Genomic DNA, 23,481 nt, shown 5'->3' on the forward strand with positions numbered 1-23,481 from the left:
GTAAAACATTCCTCCCTTTAATAACTCCAATACAGCGCGGCTCCCCTCCCCACCCTCCCACTAACAAAAATTGTAAATGGTCACCATTATGGAACACATTGGCCAATTTAACCGAAATTTGATAAGAAACCAGTCTTGATGAACCTCTAACTATCATTAAAATTTCAGCTCAAAATATTCATTATCACTTGAGTTATCGCATGGACAAAATTAAAGCTACCCCTTTTTGGCCCCTCGCGGTAATGAATGTATTCTAAGTTTTTCTTTACAATTTAAATATACTGTTAGGCACTAAAAGCACTACAAACTGTGAAAGTTTTGTCAGAAAATGAACGATACCTTTGATGTCAAGATGACACGTCGGCGAGTTCCATCATAGTTGGCTCTTTCAATGACCTTCAATGTTTTGTCGACCCAATAGACATGATTGAGGATTGGATCTAAAGCAAGATCCAATGCGTAGCTCACATTGGCTGAAACAATGGTCTCAATATTTTTTCCATTCATGTCTGCGCGTCTGATGGAGCTCTTAGGCATATTCCAGACGATGCGGCTTGTTTCACTCCAGAAAAGGACACTAAAATTAAAAATAATATTTGTATTACTCATAAAACATAGAGAATGCACTAAGAATAAGTGATGCCTTTGGTGAAAGATTTCCTCTCTCACAGTCACTCAAATTTTGGCTCATTGAACTTACAATTAGATTTAGGAGAGCGGAAAGAATCATTTTTAATCATGCTCTTACAATGTTAGTATAAAATAGACACAAAAGATACAAGCAAAACGTCCAAATGAGAAATTTACTTTCTCCAGTTCTTGATCTAATGGATGAAAACTGTTTTTTAAATAGAAAAGAATCAAAGAGCTCGAACTCGATGAAATAACGTACCCTCTGACAGGATCAACAGCAAGACTGTTGATCTCCAAGCCACTTTCAGCGGTCAAAATTTGTGCGCAGCGTTCAAGGTGGAAGTTACAGACATTAATGATGTTCCTTGCTTGGACAAAGTAGAGGTTGTGTGTTATCCAATCGACTGCCAGCTCTGATGGACGGCGTAAACCAGTGATGAAATGTTTTGGCTCGTGTCTGTGCGTTAATGACATTTTTGTGATGACACCCTTGTTTTCTGTCATAATGAAAAATGATTTCAGTGATCAAAATATTTTGACTATTTATCATAATCAGCATCAAAGAAGAATATGATATTTATGACAAGTCTGTTCAATGGAGTATATTTTATTTTTTAACATGATGCACCTTTAGACGTAAAGCTATCCAATTGCAGTGCAAGAACCTCACTAATCAATTTTTTACTTCCGGATAATTTATGACGTCTTCATTTTATAATTGTTTTCTTTAAGGGATTCCTGATGATTCAACTTAAAGCTTCTTTGCCTCACATCAACTTACGTTCCCACTGCGTTACCTGTAAATTTTTTAGCAGGAAGCAATGTAAATAAAAGTGCATACTGCAACTTAAATAATTGATCCTAAATATTTATTTCCATAAAAATACAGAACGAGTCAGCGAGTCATCTTTCTTATTATTGAAACAACAAAGCTAAGTTTTTATCGCTCGCTGGAGGTGACCGGAAAAAAGTAAAACCAAGAATTTGTTATAAATAAAACCTACCAGATGACCAGTAGACATGCTCTGTTCTCATGTTCACATCAAATCCTGAAACTTCAAGATCTGCACTATAGTATGCCACTTTGACATCGGTCATTAGGTATGATATAGTGCGAATCTGGTAACCGGTAGCAAAGACGTACTGCAATTTTGGGCCTAGAAAAACAAACAAAAAAAAGTTAAAAAACTAAATATCAAGAGATCCTTTCAACTATAATTCTTAATTGAAGTGAAACTACCCTCTTCTTGACCATTGATTGATGAGAAGCCGAAATCAGGCTTGATTTCAACCAATGCCTGTAATGTCTGTCTAAAATGGAAACGGGGCTGAATTCTTAGGAGAAATGAAATTTTTAAGCGTTAAAACGGCAAAAAAAAGGTACAGGAACCATATCAATCTCTTGCAATGATATGAATCATTGATCTGCCTGATACAATAGTTTTCCCTACCTTTTAGAGTTTTATTCATCATAGCAAACTGTCTTGTTAGTCCAGGCAAACAAGGAAAAGAGCCTGCAAAAATCCCGGGTAGCAATGTTTTCATCGATTCCTATGTAATTTTTGACGCTGAATCCGAATTTCAACTTTGCGCCATTAAATTCGGACCGGAAAGTTGCCAAATTTGGCAAAAATGGCCTAAAATCGGCCTTTTTTCCGGATTATGGCCTGTAACTTGCCAAAAATTGATCTGACGATAAAATTAGTTATTTTCAGAAATGAAGCTCGTTAAATTTCCTACAAATCAGTTCCTATACACTTTTTTGCTCAGGGCAAAATCAAGCGCGCTGGCGGGCTCCAAACTTTGAAAAATGAGCGAAAATTTGGTTTTTTGCGGGTTAAGGCCTGTGACTCGTCCAAAATTTATCTGACGACAATTTGGTTGTTTTAAAAAAAAGTTCGTTAAAACTCCCATAAAAAAGTTTCTATACACTTTTTTGCTCAAGGCAAAACTAAGCGCGCTGACGGGCACCGAACTTCGAAAAATGAACGAAAATCGCGTTTTTTTGCGGTTTTTGCAAAAATCCTGGGTAGCAATGTTTTCATCGATTCCTATGTAATTTTTGACGCTGAATCCGAATTTCAACTTTGCGCCATTAAATTCGGACCGGAAAGTTGCCAAATTTGGCAAAAATGGCCTAAAATCGGCCTTTTTTCCGGATTATAGCCTGTAACTTGCCAAAAATTGATCTGACGATAAAATTAGTTATTTTCAGAAATGAAGCTCGTTAAATTTCCTACTAATCAGTTCCTATACACTTTTTTGCTCAGGGCAAAATCAAGCGCGCTGGCGGGCTCCGAACTTTAAAAAATGAGCGAAAATTGTGTTTTTCGCGGTTTTTGCCCGATGTCTCCTGTTTTAATCGTCCGACGAGTAATTTCTGGACAAATTAAGTGCAGATGATAAAATTTACACTTAGTGAAATGAATTGATGTAAATAATAAGGATAACCCAACACATTACAGTATGCACAATTTTCGCACATTTCACAAAGTTCGGAGCCCGCCAGCGCGCTTAATTTTGCCCTGAGCAAAAAAGTGTATAGGAACTGATTTGTAGGAAATTTAACGAGCTTTATTTCTGAAAATAACTAATTTTATCGTCAGATCAATTTTTGGCAAGTTACAGGCCATAATCCGGAAAAAAAGGCCGATTTTAGGCCATTTTTGCCAAATTTGGCAACTTTCCGGTCCGAATTTAATGGCGCAAAGTTGAAATTCGGATTCAGCGTCAAAAATTACATAGGAATCGATGAAAACATTGCTACCCGGGATTTTTGCAGGCTATAGCCCCTTTCATGGCTTATTTGCCTGGACTATGTTCACAATGGGTGTTCCAGTATCCAGTAATTAAGTTTTCCAGAACATACTTAGGTAGATTTACAGGTGAGGATCTTTATAAAATTCAATTCGACGATGAATTTGTGGTTTGTCAACTTAACAGTTAGCGTCTCCTGATTTTCTTTTTTTTTAAAAAAAAAAAAAAAAAAAAAAATGCATCCAAGGATTTTGCTGTACGCTCACAACCTTCAGAGGTAGCCAATAATGAAGGAGTAAATATTGGATTAAAATTACACAAATTAAACAGATTTGCAGTCAACAAAATATCAGCCAGAAAGACGGCATCCCTCTTTCAATATGAATAAAAATATTAATGAGATTGGGCCAAAGACATTGAATCAAGTAGACCATGCATCCTGTGTTAAGGAAGGCGCGACAACTTTTAAAAATTTGCATGCCGATGAGTGTTAGCACCGACCTGTCTCAATTGTGCACATCTGCGCATGCGCAGTAGCGGCCCTGGTGAATCTTTGTCAAACTGAGGCTTTTTTCTCGGTTTGTAACTAGTTCAGAAAAGTGGAACTTTGCAATTCGGTTGTAAAATTACACGCTCTCCAACTTTTATTCTTAGAAATTTTGTCTGAAAATGGACTCAAAACGAGTTATTAGCAAAAAACCGAGAGCGCGAATGGATTCTCCATTGCTTCTCTGCAGTCTCTTTGAGTGCTTGGGACACACGCTCTCTCCTCCTCCCCTCACGCCCATCATGGTGATCCGAGAAACTTGTCTTGCTTCGCCTGTACAAAACCTAGCAGGATGCACGGTCTACGCTATTCAATGTCTTTGGATTGGGCCTGCTGATAAGAGAGCAGTGAACAAGCATAAACGTAGGAACAATTCATACCAGTGGCTTTGCAGGACCCATCTGACTTTTTAATATAATCTGGACCAAGACAGGCACAGGTGTAACTTCCATAGGTGTTGAAACACATCTGGCTACACGGCTCCAATTCGGTGCACTCATCAATATCCTCGCAATCGCGGCCATCCTCAGCAATTTTAAAGCCAGGGACACACGCACACTCATGTCCATTTGGCTTATCACGACAAATCTGACTGCAATTTGCTGTCACATCACAGCTTGAACCTGCAAATGAATAAAAAAAAATATTTAGTAAAATGCTTAAATTTAAGATAGCAAAGATAGGACAGAAAGTAATTAAGCTAATTTTTAACTAAAATCTATCATGAAAAAGGTGTTGAATAACCTAAAGGCTTCGCATGGCATAAAAACCTAAAAGCATAAAGCATAAAAGTTATTGATTATCTTTGCCACGTTGCTATATCTTTTGAAAAATTCATTGAAACAGAATTGACTGAACCTACTCATTTATGTTAAGTTTGTTCATACACCTTTAGAATCGTGAGTTGAATTTTAAGCTGTTTTATTTCTTAGCATGGGAAACTTCTTAAACACTTAAACAGGACTGGCAAAAATCTATTTGCTGCTGTTTTGAGAGAAATTTTTTCATCAGTCAGTTACTTTTGTATATTTAATATATTCGACCATTAGAATAAATGGGCGATACATAACTTCAACCGTCAATAACTTCTAATAAACATACCGCATCGTCCACCTTCATCTGAGCCGTCCTTACAATCTTGCTTTTTGTTGCAGACTAGACTGAAATCATCAAGGCATTCACCGTTCTTGCAAACAAATCCATGGCACACATTGGCTGGAAAAGGAAACAAGAAAAATGAAAGAAATAAAAGAGCAATGGATGAAGAATGAGGGTCGGTCTAAAATCTAAATCTTAAATGAGAGGTATAACCTTTAAGTTTAAGCCGTTTAAAACATCACCAAGAATCATCATTAAAATTGTACTACTTGTTTTCTGTAGATGTCCGAATCACTTCTAACTGGAGGTAGTTATGTACAGAGAACTCTTACTGGTAACTAACCGAGTTTTTAAAACTGGCAAAAAAGAGTGATAAAGAATATATACTTACGAATATGAGCAGGCACAATAGCTGGGTTTTCTTTGCTGTCTGGGCACGAGTTGAGAGGTCTTTCATCGGATGAGTCACCACAGTCATCATCATCATTGCATACAAGATCATAAGTGATGCATTTCCCATTATTGCAAGTGAATTGTTCACAGCCTATGCAGTTTAGCTCATCAGCTCCGTTCTCGCAATCTTTAACACCATTACACCTGAGGGACACAAACGATTAAAAAATAGGAATGCTACAGATTATTCATGTCTATTAAAACCTTTGATTCCACAATCTGACGGTAAAAATAAAAAAAGGAGGACTTTCTAGTGATTTATGAGCAATTTTAGACTTTCTTTTTCTGCAACTTACTACCTAATTCAACACTAAGAGCAATGGTGGACGTGGTTTTCCTCCAAAACTCTTTCAAAAATCATTTTTTTTATTTTATTATATTTTTTATAATACAAAACAATGATGCAAATTTCGACAAGGAAATTTGATAGTTCTCAACATAAATTTCCCTTCAGATCTAAAAAAATAAAATTCTCTTCAAAAAAGAGTAAGGTAACTTCTCCCAAAACTTTCACTCGATTTATAGCAACCTAAATGCTGGGATAATATTAATTACAACTCTCCAAAGCTTAGAAAAATCAGTCTACACACTAACAAGAAAATGACAAGAAAGGAACCTTACTTGAATATAAGATTAATGCATTTGCCAGGCTCGCACATGAACTCCTTCTCTTCATCACAGTTATCGATAAAACCATCCTCTTTGTTTGCCGTTTTTGGGACCGGCTCATCGCAATTGAATTCGTCACTTCCATCGTCACATTCGGTTTGACCGTTACAGACAAGTTCCTGTGCTACACACATGCCACTCTGACACAAGAATTCGGTGCACTTTTCTTTTCTTGAGAAACCTGACAAATTATGATGTAACATTAATTTTCGCACTGTTAAAAATGTGAGGACTTAACATTTTCATCTTGCTAGGGGTTAAAAGAAAAGCGCTAATATTCCCTGCAGCTATGATCATGTTTTTTCCCTTTAAAATTCTAAAAACAGTTATGTAAAAGCATTGAAAAAATAATGTGGATATGAAATTGATGATAATTAAACTTAACGACTTGAGAATAATTTAAAACGAGCTAGGCGTTGGAATAATTTAAATATCCTTCATAATCCTTCAAAATGTTATGAAACAGAAATTAAGACAAAGTCCTTGTGTGAACTGTAAAAGGCTAGCAGCTTCGGCTGGCAGTACAGTTATGCATGGACATGATGGTAAAAACATTCACTTGGAATTATTTCTATCAAGGATATGAGGATAAAAAAAAAGAATACCAGCAAAAGGATCCATGATCAGGTTCAACTCATCTCGATAAAAAGCCACCAAAATAATAGCCATATAATAGCCAATAATAAAAACCACACTTACTGCAGTTATTTTCATCTGATTGGTCGGGGCAATCGGCATCCAGATCACAGACCCAGTTCTTCGGTATGCATGTTCCGGAATGACACCGAAACTCGCTGGAAGGGCACGTGGAAGTCGTACAGTTCTCTTCATCACTTCCGTCCTTGCAATTCCATTCATTATTGCACAGCACAGCGTGACTTACGCATTCACCGGTTCGGCACAAAAAGTTGTATGCTATTGGAGAGAAAACAAGATTTTAGATGAGTTTGATATGGGAAAAACCGGAAAAGTGTAGGAGCTTAGACCCTACAAAATTAGAGAAAATAGTTGTTTATAAAAATACCCAGTTACTAAATACTTAAATTGCATAATGCTGTAAGCAACTTAAATTTAAAAAACACTCTAGCTGTTATTGACAAAAAACTTTGGGAATTAAACTTTTTATTTCCTTTTACCATGACATGAGATGCAATGTCTCGCCGGGAGAAGTACTTAAGTTTAAAAATGATTTTTTTTCTCAAACGCATTTCGGACAGCCTAGTAAAATTGCCACAACATTAAAACCTAAAAACCACAAAAATTAATTAAATTATGAATAATTTAAAAAACCAACAAAATAAAATTATCAATATGACCACAAGCAATATTACAAGGCAAGCAAAAATGCAAATTGAAAATTCCTTAAAAATGCTGATTTTCAAACCTATAAAGTCTCCTAAAAAGTAATAACGTATACTTCCCATAGCGAAATTCGAATTTTTTTTTTTTTTCTTTTTTTTATTGCTTCTTATTTAGGAAAACAACTGTAAAAAATAACAAAAATTTATTGCTGCAGAATTTTGCTATGTAAATTAACTCTCATTAGAGTTCATAATTGGAATAAAAATACAGTAACCCAAACATTCAACTCACATTGATCGCAAGTGACATTTTGGCAGTTAGCCTCATCAGAGTGGTCGTGACAATCAAAATGCATGTTGCATCTATCCTTGGCATCGATACATTTTTGTCCATCAAAGCACGCAAACTGATCAGTCTCACACTGTGCCGGGCAGAAGGTCTCATCTTCGCCATAGGGGCAATCCTTGTTTCGGTCGCATTTCTTCGACATTGGAATGCATTCACCTGTCGTGCAATGGTATTCATGTGCTCCACATGCAGCAATCTCTTCACAGTCCTGACCATTATCCGCCAGCTTCATCCCATCAGGACAACTGCATACATGCTAAAAGAAAGATATCATGATTAAGCCATTCATTGGAATGATTTGGAGATGATTTTGAGAACTCTGATAGAAACTGCTTCATCAAGAAAGTAATTGTAAAATGGTTCATTGTAGTTTGCCACTGAACATCAGCGCAACATACCCTGAGTTGCTTGGTGAGAAAAATTGGGAATAACACAAATGGCAACACCTCTGAGTATGCAGAAACTCTCTTAAAATATATTTTTAAAAAAAAATACCCTGTCTTTGAAACTTCGGGAATTTCAAAGGAAATTGTAGCAAAACAGACAGTTTTTTCTGCCAACATGTGTTAAAATTCAGTGTAAAACTGACCTGAATTTTTCAAAAATGACTCTTTTTTTTAATCTGACTTGATATTTCTTCATAAAGTTTTTACTTCGTGATTCATTTCACTGATTAATTAGCCCCTTAATTGATGCAATACTAGTGCTCCCATTTTGCATTAAGGTGATTCGATGGATGCCATATTTCGTGTCAGAATGGCATGCGATATATCGCATCAGTTGGTTCCATTTTTTCAGCTACTCGTCATTTTTCTCCAAATTTTAGATCGCAATGCTGTTGACAGGAGACTAAAGCACTCACATACCAATTTTAACAAAGAAATTCAACGTAGAGAAAACATCGCATTCGATACTGATATCAAAACTGTACTCGAATGCGATATTTTCTCTCTGAAAAAACCACGCCTTTATTTCGTTGAATTTCTTTGTTAAAATTGGTCAGGGAGTGCTTTAGTTTCCTGACAACAGAATTGCGATCTCAAAATTTGAGAAAAATGATGAGCAGCTGAAAATATAGAACCAACTGATGCGATATATCACATGTCGTTCTGACACAAAATATGGCGTCCATCGAATCACCTTAAGAGAAACAAAAGTAACATGAAAAGTACCTTTGGATTACGACTGGTGAGGAGGCAAAAATGGCTACACTTGCCATTGTTAGTTTGGCAAGGATGATCTCTAGTAGTTTTATCAGGGATGATTGCAGTAACAAACATCCGATAGTGGTCCTTTGGTGATCGCAAAAATCGTTCCATGTTGATTTTCCTGACGGGCATGCTTGCATTGGCTTTCTCAGAGTAGTACAGGTGTGGGCGACCATCTGATGTCCAATAAAGGTCTCTATCCACATCGGTCAGAGCTAAAGGTGATGATACGTCACGGTATACTTGCCTGTCGTTTCCTGAAAATAATAAATAAAAATTGAGTTTGACTGCTTAATCTTGGTGAATCTTTTGGATGATTTTTTCTTTTTTTTAGATGGATAAAAAATCTTTCAATTATCAAAAACATAAATAAGATTTTAGAACAAGGTAAAGTGTTTTGGATTACAGCCAGATGCTTAAGAAGTTCCCCCAAAAAATTCAGCATTCGTTTCAAAGGCAGAAGTGGGAAGAAACTTTGGCAGATACATTTTCAATGGCACATGCTTCTTCCGACTGACTTTTTCATTGAATCTTCAATAAATCATTTGTGACATTTGATTCTTTAGATTTAGAGGAATTTAGCAGTTGGTAGAAATGACTCAGGAGTTGATAATGAAAATATTTGAACATAACCATTCGTATCGGTGCTCTCAATGAGGCCAGCTGAGTGATCAGCCCAATAAACCCTGCGAGAATCACTGTCATAGTGCAAAGCTACATCCGGTCCTTGCAACTTGAGACTGGTCATGTGAGTCAGTGTGCTTAGTGAGCCATCCATGTTGATCCGATCAATGTGAAGGTGGTCATGGGCTTTGGCAATGACGAACATCAGGCTGAAAAAGATAAAAACAACTGATATGAAAAAACAGACAAGTTTTACAACGGTCTTAAAGAGATGAACGCACAATTAGTTCTTGTGATACTGTAACTAAAGCTGACGAGCTGAGGATATACTTCAGGTTCACTGGCCTTGGTCAATGATCAATATCTTTACGCATCATGGCTCATAGCTTCAAGTGGTCTTCATCCCAAAAACTGACGGTCAAAAAATGAGTCAGACTTCCTACCTATACAGGAGTCTTGGTGCATATCATGATCAATAACAGAAAGTGAACATACCCTTCTTCTGGTATGAGAGTCATGGCGAAAGGTTTTTCATCGTCAAATTCCCGGAGCAACAACTTCCTTCTGTGAGAGAAGAAACTGAACACTTCTACAGTGCCGGCCTCTTTGTCGCACCAATAGAGATTCCGGCCAATGGGATCGTAAGCCAATGCTGAGACATAGCCCACTTTGAGATCAATTAGAGTCTCCATGGTGTCCGTGTTCAGTTGATACGAGTAAATCATTTTGGCATCTGGGTCAGCTATTAATAGAGAGCCTGAAAATTAAAAATTAAAATATATGGTTAAAGTGCAGAATAAAAGCATTGAAAAGAGATGTTATTAGGAATGTTGCTCATATTCAATGAAAAATATGGAAGTAGGCTACTATGAATATGTAATGTAATTATTTTTTTGGTAGGAAATTAATTTTTATCCATCAAAACATTCTTACTCTATGGCAGGTAACTTTTTATGATATTATTTCGATGAAGTTCTGACCAAAGTCAAAATAAACATGTTCTTAATGATTCTGATAAATGTTTTCTATTAGCTCATGCATTAATTTCAATGGACCACTAGGCAAGGTTCAGATTTCAGCATTCTCATATATGGTTTTCTCTTCACAATTTCACGTAGAAAACTATTTGCACAAAGAAAATTACTGAAAATACGTTCTAACCAATATATTAACGTTTTTTCAGCACTGGTTCCGAAAAAATTTGAATTTACGGCTCAGATGGAAAACCAGCGTCTGTGTGAATCAAATCGCACACTACGACAGCTTTGGCAGGCCTCTTAATTCAGCAGTGTCCCTCACCTTTCCTGTGTTGTTCAAAATGTAAACAACTTGCAACAGCTGAGCCAAACTGCTGAGATTGAAGATGCCATATTTATACACCGCAGAGACTGTCACAGTGACGTTAAATGTACAATTCAACTCAAGTATATTAGAGTTTATGAGCAAGAGGCTTGAATTTGTAAATAAAAAATATTAATACCTTGATTAACAGTTACTTTCAATAATTACTGTTGCACAGATCGTGTTTTATGTGAAATTTTGATGAGAAAATATTTACAACAATACTTAAATTTGCACCTTGTCTAGTGGTTCATTATCACATTATAACAGAGAAATATCAATTTCATTCGTAAAATAAATTTTGTTATGCTCCAAAATCTCCAGATTCTTGAGGTTCAGTAAGAATCGAACTTAGTCCTGACTTCAGTATTGTTAGAGAGAAATACATGAAAGTATTGAAACAGAGGACTAACCATCGAAGGAGTTGTAGACGATTGCACTGACAGACTGGAGGTTATTAACAGGCAGCGGATGAATGTACTGCTTCCCAAGAGTCACTTTCAGCTGGAAAACAAAGTTTCCAATGCTAACAATGACAGATTCTTTGGGCTGTTCTTGGCACCATTCTCCAGAGGGGGATAAGATTTTATTGTCAGGGCACAAGCAAGAGTAGCCTTTGCCTCCGCTTGAAGCTGATGGAGATAGAGCACAGATGTCACTGCACTTCCCGGCGCACGGATTTGGTAGCTGAAAATAATTACAAAAAATTTGATCTTATTTAGTTTTCATTTCAAAGAGGAGCAGTTAAGGCGCTGAGTTTAGTAAGTGCTCCTTTTTCAAAATATTCATCAAGTGCTATTTGCTCATTTGTATCTTTTGAGTATGATAAATTTACAAAGTCCTCATAGATCTTCGATTGATTTTTCTAGCTTCCTTGATCACTCATATTGGAGCTTTTAGCATTACATTTGAGATGAAATTTGTGTAAAATACCTAGACAGAAATAAATTACAACGAAATATTTTTTTTGGTGACACTTTGATATTAATAATTATTCAAATCCAGATGGAAAAAAGGCTACCTACGCAAAATTTCTTATGGTAGAAGAGTTGATAAAAAATTCATATTTGACATTTTCTTCAACTTCTTTATTGACAGATGACTTTCTTATCTGAGGCAAGTGGTGACGAGGAGAATTCTTATCTGGTAAGTTAGTAGATTTTTAAAAATAGAATCTGTCTCTTTGTCACTATCATCAAATAATTTAGGTTCTAATTCCTTGATGCTTGACGTGGTTTACTTGTAGTTGCCTTGATAATGATTGTAGAGATTGAAAAGCTTCGGCTATGAGTTAATAAACGTATTTCACAACACCATGGCATTGTGTTTTCACAAACAAATTCCTACAAATATCTCCAACTAGCAATTTTCCTTGAAGTTGTGAGAAAGTTATTTAAATTATGTTAGTTTCTATAACCTTTTATTTCACAAGCTATGATGTAAAATGCAAGGCAACAACAACAGCAAAAATTATGACAGAAATTATTCAGAGAAAAATTTTACTCACCGAATGATTTTGCAAAGTTGGGTGAAAAATGTGCACACCGTAAATTTTGTCTTTCCGACTTTTGACAACTTGTACTCGGTTTTTCCCGGTGAACTTATTACATTCTACTATTTCTTGGTTTGTCCATCCACTCCAATAGATTTTATCTTCAAAAACAGCGATTGCGAAAGGATGATCATTGAGATCAGTTAATATTTTCTGTGAAAAAAGTAAAATTGTTAGAATTTTAAGCACAACCATAGAAGTACTATCATCAAACATCATTGCAAATCATTTGTATTTTAAAGGACAATTAAGGTGCATCATGGAATGGACATCAAGTTCGAAACTAATTAAATGTACTTTCTTTTCTCGCTAATAGCGTCAACTATCTGTTGAGAGAAATCACCAAAAAACTAGATTTTTTCAGAGAAATGAACGTATGAAGAACTTCCAGTATAAAGGAAGTGGAAATTGTATGGTGGTGGTGTTGCAGAGTATTTCATCCATACAACAATGAAACAAATATTTTTCTTCAAAACTTAAGCGCCAAAATCTAAATCTCAAGAAAAATGGAAAAAAAGGTGCCATTCGGCATGCTTTCTGTCTTTTAAGCCCACTTCAAATAGATATTCTTCAGACACATACATTTTTTGGGCTTTTAGAGTATTTTTTTTATCTTTTGCTGCAAAAGGAACATAAATAAACAAAGTCTTACCCGCCGATCACGGCCTTGAAAATCAACAGTTTCAACAGTTCCGAGTCTCGCATCGACCCAATATACTCTCCGATTTCCGTGATCAATTGTGAGACCATTGGGCCAATGGAGCTCTGTCGTTACAAACTCATAGAAGTCTGTGCCATCCATTCCAGAACGGGCGATGAGTGGTTTAAAGCCCCAATCAGACCAGTACATGACCGCATCAGCTGGGTTTAAAACAATTGCGCGGGGCTTGTTCAGGTCTTTGTTGTGGAGGACAGCGCATTTCGTTTCAACCAGCTCTTCGTTGTAGGTGCAAATGCCGATCTGTTGGTACTCGCCATCAGTGAAGTAGATGTTACCAGTCACCCAGTCGACAGCTAGGTCTTCAGGGGAGCCAACACCTAAACCAATATACATAATTATCAGGATACTAGATTTTGTGGGACCAGTAAAGAGTACAAAAGATTGTAGGTGCCATAACAAGACAGCAACATAATCAGAGTCAAAGTAACAATTCAGTTAAAAGCTATTTCTGATGATTATATACTGATCATTAATTTCATGACTGGATGTTTGCTGATGAGACTCTGTACAAGTTCTTAAGGGAGGAAGTGGAGGTCTGAGCACATATAACAGGGGGAGGGAGGACCAAGCACTGCGCAATGTCATGCTTGAATATTGTTCTTTCAATTTCCTTTTGATTTCCATTTGTGACTAACTGTAAAACTGGATTCAAACTTAACTGTGATACTGCATGAAACAATATTTTTTGTTTTGTTTCCTGGGCATTCCATTTTTTTGGAGGTATTGATTTTTATTCCTTCAACATTTAACTTTTTCAATTTGATATAGAATAGCACGATGTCATTTTTTGGAGAAGGATCTAGACCTATTTGATGGGTGTCCAATGAGAGGACGATGGGGGTAGTGGTGTTAAACAACCAAATTTTGAGAAAAACGAAGTTCATGGAGCTTCTTTGGTTATGTTTCACATCAATTTTGTTCCATGAGGAGATAATCTTTCTGCTTGAAACTTCACACTAAGGAGTAAATCTAAAAAAGGATCAGGTTTCCGAATGTGAATTGGACGTATTTCTGTCAAACGGAACTAAGCGCCATTGGGTGAGGCAGGTAGAGGGGGGCTTGGATTGGCGGGGGAACCAGGCGTTGGGCTCATTCCGTCCTATACTCGCAATGCTTTTCCATGGCGCTTAGTTCCGTTTGATAGAACGCGCTATCCGGCATTCTAAATTCCTCAAAAGAAACTCAAATTTGCGCTTGGTTCCGTTTGACAGAAATACGTCCAATTCGAAGTAGCAATTAACAAAAGAAACTACCTGAATCAACAATGGTGGTTTCATGAGATCCATCCTCACTTGCCCGAACAATAGATTCAACTCCATCAAGCACGGTCGTCCAATAGACATGTTTACCATCAAAAGACACACCTGTCGCATATGGAACCTCAGAGGCAACTGTCATTGATATGCGAGATGTCAGATATAGAGACTTAATCTTTTTGAGGCTTGAATAGATCAGAAGTCCTTCACCCTCTGAAAAAGACGAACATCATGTAAAGTTTGAAGAACTCAACTGAGGCAGGCATCATCAAATAAAGAAATAAAGAAGGAGCATTTCACAACAGGCTGGTTCAGGAAAACACTCTCAGAGGCACTAAATCTGAGAAATTACTGGAAAAAAAGATGTAAGAAACTGAAGTAAGCATAACAGTCAACAGAAAAATGGATTTTGCAACATAAAATGTTATTAAAAAAAGAAATTGGTCCCAAAAACAGCAGAATGTGAAGTTTCATGAAAATTCAATCAAATTTTCCAAATGTCTGCAAACTAATGAAACCTCGATAAAAATCCTCCGATAAAATTAGAAAATCAGTAAAAATTTGAGGAAGTTTTTTGTTCACATGAGGACAATTATAATGCATAGCAATTGCAGTTTCAAAGGTGGACACTATTTTTCCTGGGCAAAATCTTTTTTCATGATGTACTGAAATAACTTGCATGTTTGGATCTTGTTCTGCAAAAACACATACGTAAAAATTGACATGACTATGAGCCAAGTTTCTTGCTTCAGACCCTTCATAATTGATGGGAACGCTTTTATGGGCAAGCAACAATGATATAGCCCACCTATATGTCCCTGAAACCCGCACTCTAATTTGAGCATTAGGGAATTGCTGCCCTTGCATTGTTGATCGTCCTTGCCAAATAAAAACATATTAAAACAGATAGCTTAACCAAATTTTGGGAAGAATAAGTCTGGTATCATGTCACCTCTAAACATCTTTAAAGAAAATGCACTTACCTTCTGCTTTGCATGTGCGTCCGTTACTTTCCAGTTTGTATCCAGGTTCACATTCACAGATGTAACCTCCGACCGTGTTTTCACACATTTGGTCACATGTTCCCCATTCCAAGCACTCATTAATATCTATGAAATAACATGGTATAATTCAGTGAAATTAAATTACATGTAGACTCATATGCATGCTGGCTTATTCCTTAGAAATAGATAAAATGACAGCACTACTAACTTTTAAACATTGAAGGGATTTAGAAGGTTTTAGTCTCAAAGTTAACATTTCTCAAATTGAACCTATTTAAAAACTGGCCACTTCAATACGTTTAAGAAATCGAGCACTTACATGAGACTGTGCAATCTGTGGAATAATACAAGCCATACTGAGAGCTTTAAAATCTTATAGCTTTGTCATCCTTTCAAGACTTTCTTTTGAATTTTGGCTAGTGAACAGTGACCAATAAGTTATCTTTAGAGAAGAATCGGTTTTGTAATTATTCATTTTTCCCAGAGATAAAAAGGAGAAAGCACTAAGTACCAAAAACGTATAGCTGAATTTCAACATGAATCTTCGATAAGATTGGTAAAAACGAAAAAACTGCCACCTCGGCATGGTGAGAATGTAAAAATGCCCAATTTCCAGCCATCAAAGATAATACTTTTACCTCAACTTCAGCTTTTACACAGCTTCAGCTTTTTACAACGATAAGAGAGAGGTGAATTAGTGCTTTAATTGCTAAAAGATGGACTGATAAGACAAAAATAAAAAAACACAAACCTTCACAGACGTTTCCTTCAAGGTGATATCCTGATCCACAGACGCAAACTGGTCCATCTGGGCTTTCAACACACGAGTGGGTACAGTTTAGCTTTGCACAGTCAGTAGCTACTTGAGCTGAGAACAGGGTAAGAAAGTATTAAAAGAGGAAAAAGATGAAATCAACACCATAACTTCGATACTCCTTTGAAGATAATTTCAGACATGTCTAAGTTATTCTGAATATTTCTGTTCTAACTCTACATCGTGCTGCTACATGGCTTGAGTCTTTAAGAAGAAATAATTATCATAATGTCAAGTTTGTGCAAAAGCCTAATCCAATACAAGGAGCAACATTAAAACATCAATTTTGAGAAGATTCGTCAAAAATTTATATCAGAAACTACTATAATGGATGTTGCTGATTGACTCAATGTGTAAGAGGGAGTTTATATACCGCTATCTCTCCCTTGCACATTAAACCATTCAGTGATGTCCCTTATTATAGTTTCTTGTATAAATTTTCAATTAATCCTTACAAGTATAATGCCATACTGCTCATAATTGAAGTCACTACATGCTATGGATCAGTTTCTTGCATTAATTTGTGCATTATGATGATCAATGCTTCTTCAAGACCGTACAGCAATACAATGTAGAGGTGGATCTCCTCGTTAAATTATTGAGCATCATTTCAAGTGTGCAAAGGCAATATTTTTCAAGATGCTGAGTATAGATTAAGGCTGTTTTCGAGCCTACCCCAGCTGAATTTCCTGTACGCTAAATTTTTTTACAAATTGAAGGCTTACATTGTACAGCCTGTATCATAGGTAATTGGGTCATTTCCAGTCTCTCTTTGGGTTTAATGATGGCCTTGATATGGGTCTGGGGGCAAATTGGCGAAGTATAAGGATTAATCGGTATTCGACCGCAAACCTGCAAAACCCCCATATTTTGCGAAAATTGGCCTTCAGATCCATATTTAGGCCAGTTTTAAACCCAAGAAGAGATAAAAAATGACTAATCATGATGAGTCCGGTTTAATACAGCAACCTCCAATGAGCAAAAAATTGTAGAGTTGAGGAAATTCAGGGCGGGCCCAAAACAGCCCTTATCAATACTCTGCCTCTGTTAGGATATAACAAATAATAAGTTCCTAAATTAGACCATTTAGTGATTTTTTGATTAGGATAAATGGAAATGATCCTTCCTTACCTTTCGAAGCACAGTGACCACCCTCATCTGACCCATCTTTACAGTCAGGGTGCCCGTTGCACAGAAGAGAATCATCGATGCACTGATTCCTATTTTTGCAGAGAAATTTTCCAAACGCTGAAGTGCACTCTGTAAAATTATTCTTGCCTGCTGGAGAAAAAAAGGTGATAAACTAAGTGCTGTAAACGTAAAAATATGACGTGTAAAATCTCCTTAATTTTTTGCTCCTCCACACAGACATGGTCGTTTTTTAAAATTTGGATTTTTCAAGCTGACAAGAATCTGCTCTTTGAACAAATTACTTTCTGACATCCTTGGAATCCTGAAATTAAAAGGCATGTAGAGTTTTTTTGCAATTTAAAGGAACACTAAGCTACAGTTTTTACTGAAATTTTTGGTGAATTTTCTTCACTCCTTCGAAAAAATCACACATAACTGCAAAGTAACATCTTGATTAATTTCTCTTGAGGAAAATGAAACATATTTGGAGTTTTTTTAACATTGCAATTGAGATCTTTTACATTTATCATTGATATGAAACTCCACACAATAAATAAAATGATAGTGACACAGCAATGCAAAAATTGAAAAATAAAAAAAAAATGAAAACTAATTATTCTCGGCCTATGGCCAATTAGTCATTCATTAGCACTATTACGTATGGCGGTGATGTGTCTCGCAACCTTCAAGGATTGAAATACAGTAGTGAAAGGTGAAAAAATTGAACATAGTTAAAAAGGAATGATGTAACTTACTACAGTCGTCTTCATCTGAATTGTCACCACAATCATCATCCCCATCACAGATATAATCATTCGGGATACAGCGATGGTTATGAGGGCACTCCCACTCAGACGCTGCGCAATGGCTCTGCAAAAACCATCAAGTTGCAAATTATTTGCTAGAAATATTTTTACAAGATAAGACAGTTAGAGCTTTCAAATGGTGTGGTAAGGAAATTTGTCAAAATGATTCCAGATACACAGTTAAAAATGATTGGCGGAACATGGTGCAGAAATAGAAATATACAAAAGAAAGATATTGACAGCTAAAGTGCAAAACCATGTGCCCACATTTAGGACATTGCAGACTTGCTGTCATACTTTATTTTTTCTTTGGAGAACTATCCATTGTAATTTCTTGAAAAGTTCTTGAATTATACTTCTCCAATAGCAGAATCTTCAGCATAAATTTCAAGCTATGCGATTGGCTTGTCTCTCTCCAAAAAATAAAATAGGAATAGAAATTTTGAAACATCGCAACAGGGATATGTGGTTTTGCACTTCGACCATTGACACGTCAAAGTATGAATGGATACTCCTTTGGTCCCATTTAAAGAAATGTTTGAAATGACAACAGTAGGTACAAGTTTAAGAATATTCTCTGAGGTGCTGTTTGTGGAGTACATGCTGTTAGTTTGTTTTTATTTCATTATTTATTTTTTTTTTACTACACCTTTCCCTTGTACCTCAGGCATCCAGAAAAGGAACTCAAAAAACAAATATTGTAACAAATTAACAAATATGACAAATTATGTAAGGCTGAATTAGCTTCCTCCCTTTAGAGGAGGAAAAAATTAGAGAGGGTAGAACAAGAAAAGGATGATAGGAGTATTTGTTGAACTCATCAACTTCTCTGTTTTCTTTAACATTTTTTTTTTTAAAAAAAACCAAGATCTTGTTTTTAAAAGGTCACAAGAACATTGAAAGTCCAATATGGCATAAAAGATTCACACGAAATCATAGCTGAACAGCTGATAGCTTGGTTCACATTACAGATGGCAAAACCACCAGACCATGTAGGTGGGTATCTTGATTATGATGTTTAAAAACTTCTGCTCCCATTTTATTTGTTGAAGAACATATCAACATCATTCCTTGAGGTTTTCACAGGATTTTTTGGCAAAGAGGAGAAAAATCACCGGAGTTCTCAAGAACTGACGTGGAGTAAATTTTCCAATTAAAATATAAAGTATGGCAGGAAGTCTGCAACGTTGCAAACCGAGATAGGTTGTCTGGTAGTTTCACTGTCAATATACTGTATTCAACACTTCTTTGAGAAGAGAGTGAGAAATCAGAAAAAAAAGAACACAGAAATCATACTTACTTCAGCGCAGCCTGCAGCTCCTTCATCTTTACCGTCCTCACAATCTGCATTCCCATCACAAACCCAGGACCGTGGTATACATTGGCCCTGACCGCAATCAAACTGGGTACTAGCACAGGTTTCATTTTTTGATTTATCCTAGAAAAACCCAAAAAGGAAAGTTGCTAAGGGAAGAACTTACTTCCAATTCTAAGAAAAAAAAGGAGAAGCTGAGAATATCATTCTCCAGTAGAAAAATTAAAAAAATTAACGTCGCAAAAGTTAAAGCTCAGGTGCAGAAAAGGCGCCTCTTGAGATGTCTTAGAATCTCCCCTGACGTTTTATTCATTATGATCAAAGCAAATCAATGTACTTCTTGAAACTTTTACTAGATATTCTTCATGGATTTTCCTTTGAACGAAGAATTTCCAAAAATTTGCCTAGCAGTTTCCTCTGTAAATATAATTTAGCAGAGGAGTCTTGTTAACATTTTCCCTATTTTTTTCAGCCCATATATTGGTTTTTTTTCTTTCTACGAACAGTCAAATTTAATCCAAATCAGTTCAAAAGCCCCTTTCTCGTATGTTCACCCCTTAATCTCCCTCTTTATCAGTTAAGTATGACTGCTTGATCGTCAAGATTAGGGACAACCGAGGTCCCATTGACCAATGAGAGTCAAGTGATTACTCTACAGACATCTGATGTAAGCTCTGTCATATAAAGGCAAGCAAGCCTAAAATCTAGGTCTTTTTCCAATATCCAGATCTGTGGCTTATGTCACTCGTTCTTAGGTCTTTTTCCCCTATTCAGGCCTGTGTGCCTCATGTCAAATCCAATAAGTGTTTAAATTAAATTTTGTATTTTCACTTGTGTTTCTGCATCGCGATCTCTGGAATAATTCTCTTGATCTTTTGGTTGGATTTTGTACATTTCTTGTGAATTTTGTGAGCTCATACGTACTTTCTCCCGTTTCCAAAATAAACAGTGATCATCTGATCGAAACTTTGAGTCGGCAAAATTATTTCACTTGTAAACTCAAAATCTTGCTTTCTGGTTGATATTTAAAACATATTAATAATGTAGTGTGGAAACCATATTATTTTGACTCTCAACTGCTAACATGGTCCCGAAACCATATTTTATTTGGTATCTTAACTAATAACAAGTCTTGTAGTTTGTAGCTACGAACATTTTCAGGTGCCAGCTGGACAAATTGATAACGTTAAGTAAATGGCTTGTGTCAATCAAGAAATGGTGATACTTACCACATTACAACCGTGTTCATCGGATCCATCATTACAATCGTCATCTCCGTCGCACCTTAAATCCATGGATATACACCTGTGATTTGTACATTCGAAATGGGATGGTCCGACACATTCATCTGGAATGATGAATGAATGATTCATTTCATATTAGTTAATAATTATAATTGATTAGCAGTAGACTCCTTCCAAGAACAGTATAGAAAAGATCTGAGGCCATTAATTCCATCTTTCACTTCTCTAGTGGAATTCTAGACATAGGAGATTTGCAGCCTCAAGGAAAGGTCAGAGGGATTGGCTGTGGTTCCGTTTCTGAGGCTTGATAAATCAAAGCGAAATGTTCCCTTCGACGTAATTGACGAATATAATAAAATTCAAAATTTTTGAAGCAAACGTTTAGTTCCCTTCTTCTCTTCATGCGTAGTATTCTATGGTTGTACGTATTATATTACAGAAAATTAAGCTCTTTATCTACATTGGCGCTGGGAGGGTTTTTTTTTGCCAACCTCAGGAAACACTTATGTAATTAATTTCTTCCCTTTTTCTATATGATATGCTTACACTTGCCATGCGAGCTAAGCTCTAGGCAAGTGTACAAGTGTAATTGTTTCTTTCTATCGTTTCGTTATCATCTGTGTGTAAATAAATAAATAGATGAATACTTATCCTAGTAAAGGTGAATCAACCTGGCATCAGGCTATGTTTCATAAACTACCCTGAGTCTGACTGATTCAGGCTGATAATAAGCCTAAATCAGTCTGGCTCAGGGAGTTTATGAAACATAGCCTGACACCAGGCTGATTCACTTTTACAAGGGTAAATAGATGAATGAATTAATAAATAAATAAATAAAAATAAAGTACAACAACAGACAAATTTTACAAGGAAAAACACTGCTAGATGCAAAATTTCGTGAGGCAGGTTTAACAGTAACCGCTACAACTTACAGACAAAACCTTAGAAAAGAAACATCATTTCCCCCAAACTGAAGATAAAATGAGGGTCGCAGAAGAATCGCACAATCACAAACCTATTGAGAGGTGGCTGTAAAATAACAGAAAAAGAAAGAAGTACAGGTAATGACAGAAAAGGAACTTACATGATGAAGATGATTGTACAAATGTGCAAAAGACTGCGATAACTACTAATAATGCTGTGCACCATGAGCCCTTGGATATGGAGCTCCATTCCCTCTGAATCATTATAAAATCTGCAACAAAAGTAGTGGGACGACATTTTAAAAAAATGATTCAACGACTAAAAGTCGTAAAATTGCAATGTGAAATCGAACTTAATTAGGTACCGTACTTGAGCGGAATAAAAACAAGATTTTTCCCAAAATAAAATCTTTGATCAACGCAGCAAAAATTTGATAACTAACCACGTGCTTTCGTGTTTTGTTTACGTTTTCTCGGGTGTTACGCGTGCTACCTTGTGACAAAATCTTGAACTACTTGCCCCTCTCTCCCAAAAGTCGCCACCCTGTCTAGCGGCTGGCTAGCCGAACCATCATTCCTTTTGTCCACGCCGCCTTTCGGCGGAATTTGGAGGAATTCGGAGAAGCAAGCGCCTGGCGCTTAGATTCCTTTCCATTATTTCCTTCTTCTTCCTCTCCTGACCCATTTCTCCGAATAGACGGCGGGCCACCCACGCTTACCCTCCGGAATTCGTGTGGTTAGGCATTTTGTCTTCCCCTTGTCCGATTTTGACGATTGAAACGTCGATCATGTGTGATTTTCGACGAGGAATCCGAATCTGAGGTCAGATTTTGGGTGGCTGTAAATATATGTACCTCAAAAGCAATATTTGGCATTTGAAAAATTTGATTTAAATAAAAGTCATGGCGTGCGCTTGAAAACTAACTAATATTTTATTCGTTCATTCGTATGTAGTCACAAATAATAAGCGCTTGTATTTTTATCGAAATTTTGAGAAATGGTACCCCAGTGGCAAACATAGCTGATATTTTAAAAACGGGTGGAAATGGAAAAAACCTTTAAACAAAACCGGTGAACCAGTAGAGTTTACGAAGAAAAACTCTTTTTGGGTATCTATTCAGGGTAACGCAAGGGAGGGGGGGGGGGCAATTGTCTTCAGAATCTAGCTTAGGGGCCGTCCATAAATTACGCACGGCCCTTAGAAGGAGAGGGGGGGGGGAGTTTCTAACAGCCTTACGGTGCCTTACGAGAGGGATGGGGGGGGGGGGCAGCCTTACGTAAGCTTTCCAGCCTATATTTCAAGAAAATGCAAAAATCCATTTTTCGTCAGATTGATAATAAAATTCAAGATGAAATAAAGGAAATCGGCACATCACCGATTGCTGACCGATCGGACCATACTTCTGTCATTTCTCTTGATTCCCACTTCTCCACTCCGTGGGATGATAAGTACCTAATGACTCCATCCTTATGTCAACTTTATACTTTTGACTATTCCAAAGACAAAACAAATCCTCTATTTTGCTCCACGTATTTTTTTCATTCAACTAATTGTATCATTAATATTTCCTATGAACTTACTTCAAAAGTTCCATTGTTTTTCTGAAAGAGAACGTAATGCTCAGGTCTGCGATAATTGAAAAGGGGGGGGAGCGGGGGGGGGGGGGGGGTCAGTCGAGCCTTACGTAATTTTTAGAGGGGGGGTTGCCTTGCGAAGGGGGAAGGGGGTCTAAAA

The 23,481-nt window shown here is 36.6% G+C and overlaps 1 protein-coding gene across 2 annotated transcripts in view; it reads right to left on the reverse strand.

Moving 5' to 3' along the window:
• The window catches only part of yl (Putative vitellogenin receptor yl), a 43,754-nt gene that overhangs the window by 7,807 nt on the left and 12,466 nt on the right, over positions 1 to 23,481 (reverse strand). Inside the window, exons 2-24 of one of the 2 annotated variants that reach the window (XM_019044252.2) lie at positions 21,908 to 22,018; positions 20,809 to 20,927; positions 19,565 to 19,702; positions 18,214 to 18,328; positions 17,459 to 17,605; positions 16,265 to 16,381; positions 15,493 to 15,618; positions 14,507 to 14,722; positions 13,185 to 13,570; positions 12,488 to 12,685; positions 11,394 to 11,667; positions 10,135 to 10,396; positions 9,649 to 9,848; positions 8,980 to 9,272; positions 7,751 to 8,063; positions 6,857 to 7,072; positions 6,110 to 6,338; positions 5,427 to 5,632; positions 5,039 to 5,152; positions 4,318 to 4,560; positions 1,638 to 1,790; positions 893 to 1,130; positions 340 to 577 (exon numbers count right to left, since the gene is read on the reverse strand). In XM_019044252.2, the coding sequence (XP_018899797.2) occupies positions 340 to 577; positions 893 to 1,130; positions 1,638 to 1,790; positions 4,318 to 4,560; positions 5,039 to 5,152; positions 5,427 to 5,632; positions 6,110 to 6,338; positions 6,857 to 7,072; positions 7,751 to 8,063; positions 8,980 to 9,272; positions 9,649 to 9,848; positions 10,135 to 10,396; positions 11,394 to 11,667; positions 12,488 to 12,685; positions 13,185 to 13,570; positions 14,507 to 14,722; positions 15,493 to 15,618; positions 16,265 to 16,381; positions 17,459 to 17,605; positions 18,214 to 18,328; positions 19,565 to 19,702; positions 20,809 to 20,927; positions 21,908 to 22,010 (4,644 nt within the window). In that variant the 5' untranslated portion in view covers positions 22,011 to 22,018. Of the gene's footprint in view, positions 1 to 339; positions 578 to 892; positions 1,131 to 1,637; positions 1,791 to 4,317; positions 4,561 to 5,038; positions 5,153 to 5,426; positions 5,633 to 6,109; positions 6,339 to 6,856; positions 7,073 to 7,750; positions 8,064 to 8,979; positions 9,273 to 9,648; positions 9,849 to 10,134; positions 10,397 to 11,393; positions 11,668 to 12,487; positions 12,686 to 13,184; positions 13,571 to 14,506; positions 14,723 to 15,492; positions 15,619 to 16,264; positions 16,382 to 17,458; positions 17,609 to 18,213; positions 18,329 to 19,564; positions 19,703 to 20,808; positions 20,928 to 21,907; positions 22,019 to 23,481 lie in introns of both variants that reach the window. The other variant, XM_019044251.2, reaches the window with a different exon arrangement.

The sequence above is a fragment of the Bemisia tabaci genome, chromosome 3, assembly GCF_918797505.1.
Source record: "Bemisia tabaci chromosome 3, PGI_BMITA_v3".
Taxonomy (NCBI): domain Eukaryota; kingdom Metazoa; phylum Arthropoda; class Insecta; order Hemiptera; family Aleyrodidae; genus Bemisia; species Bemisia tabaci.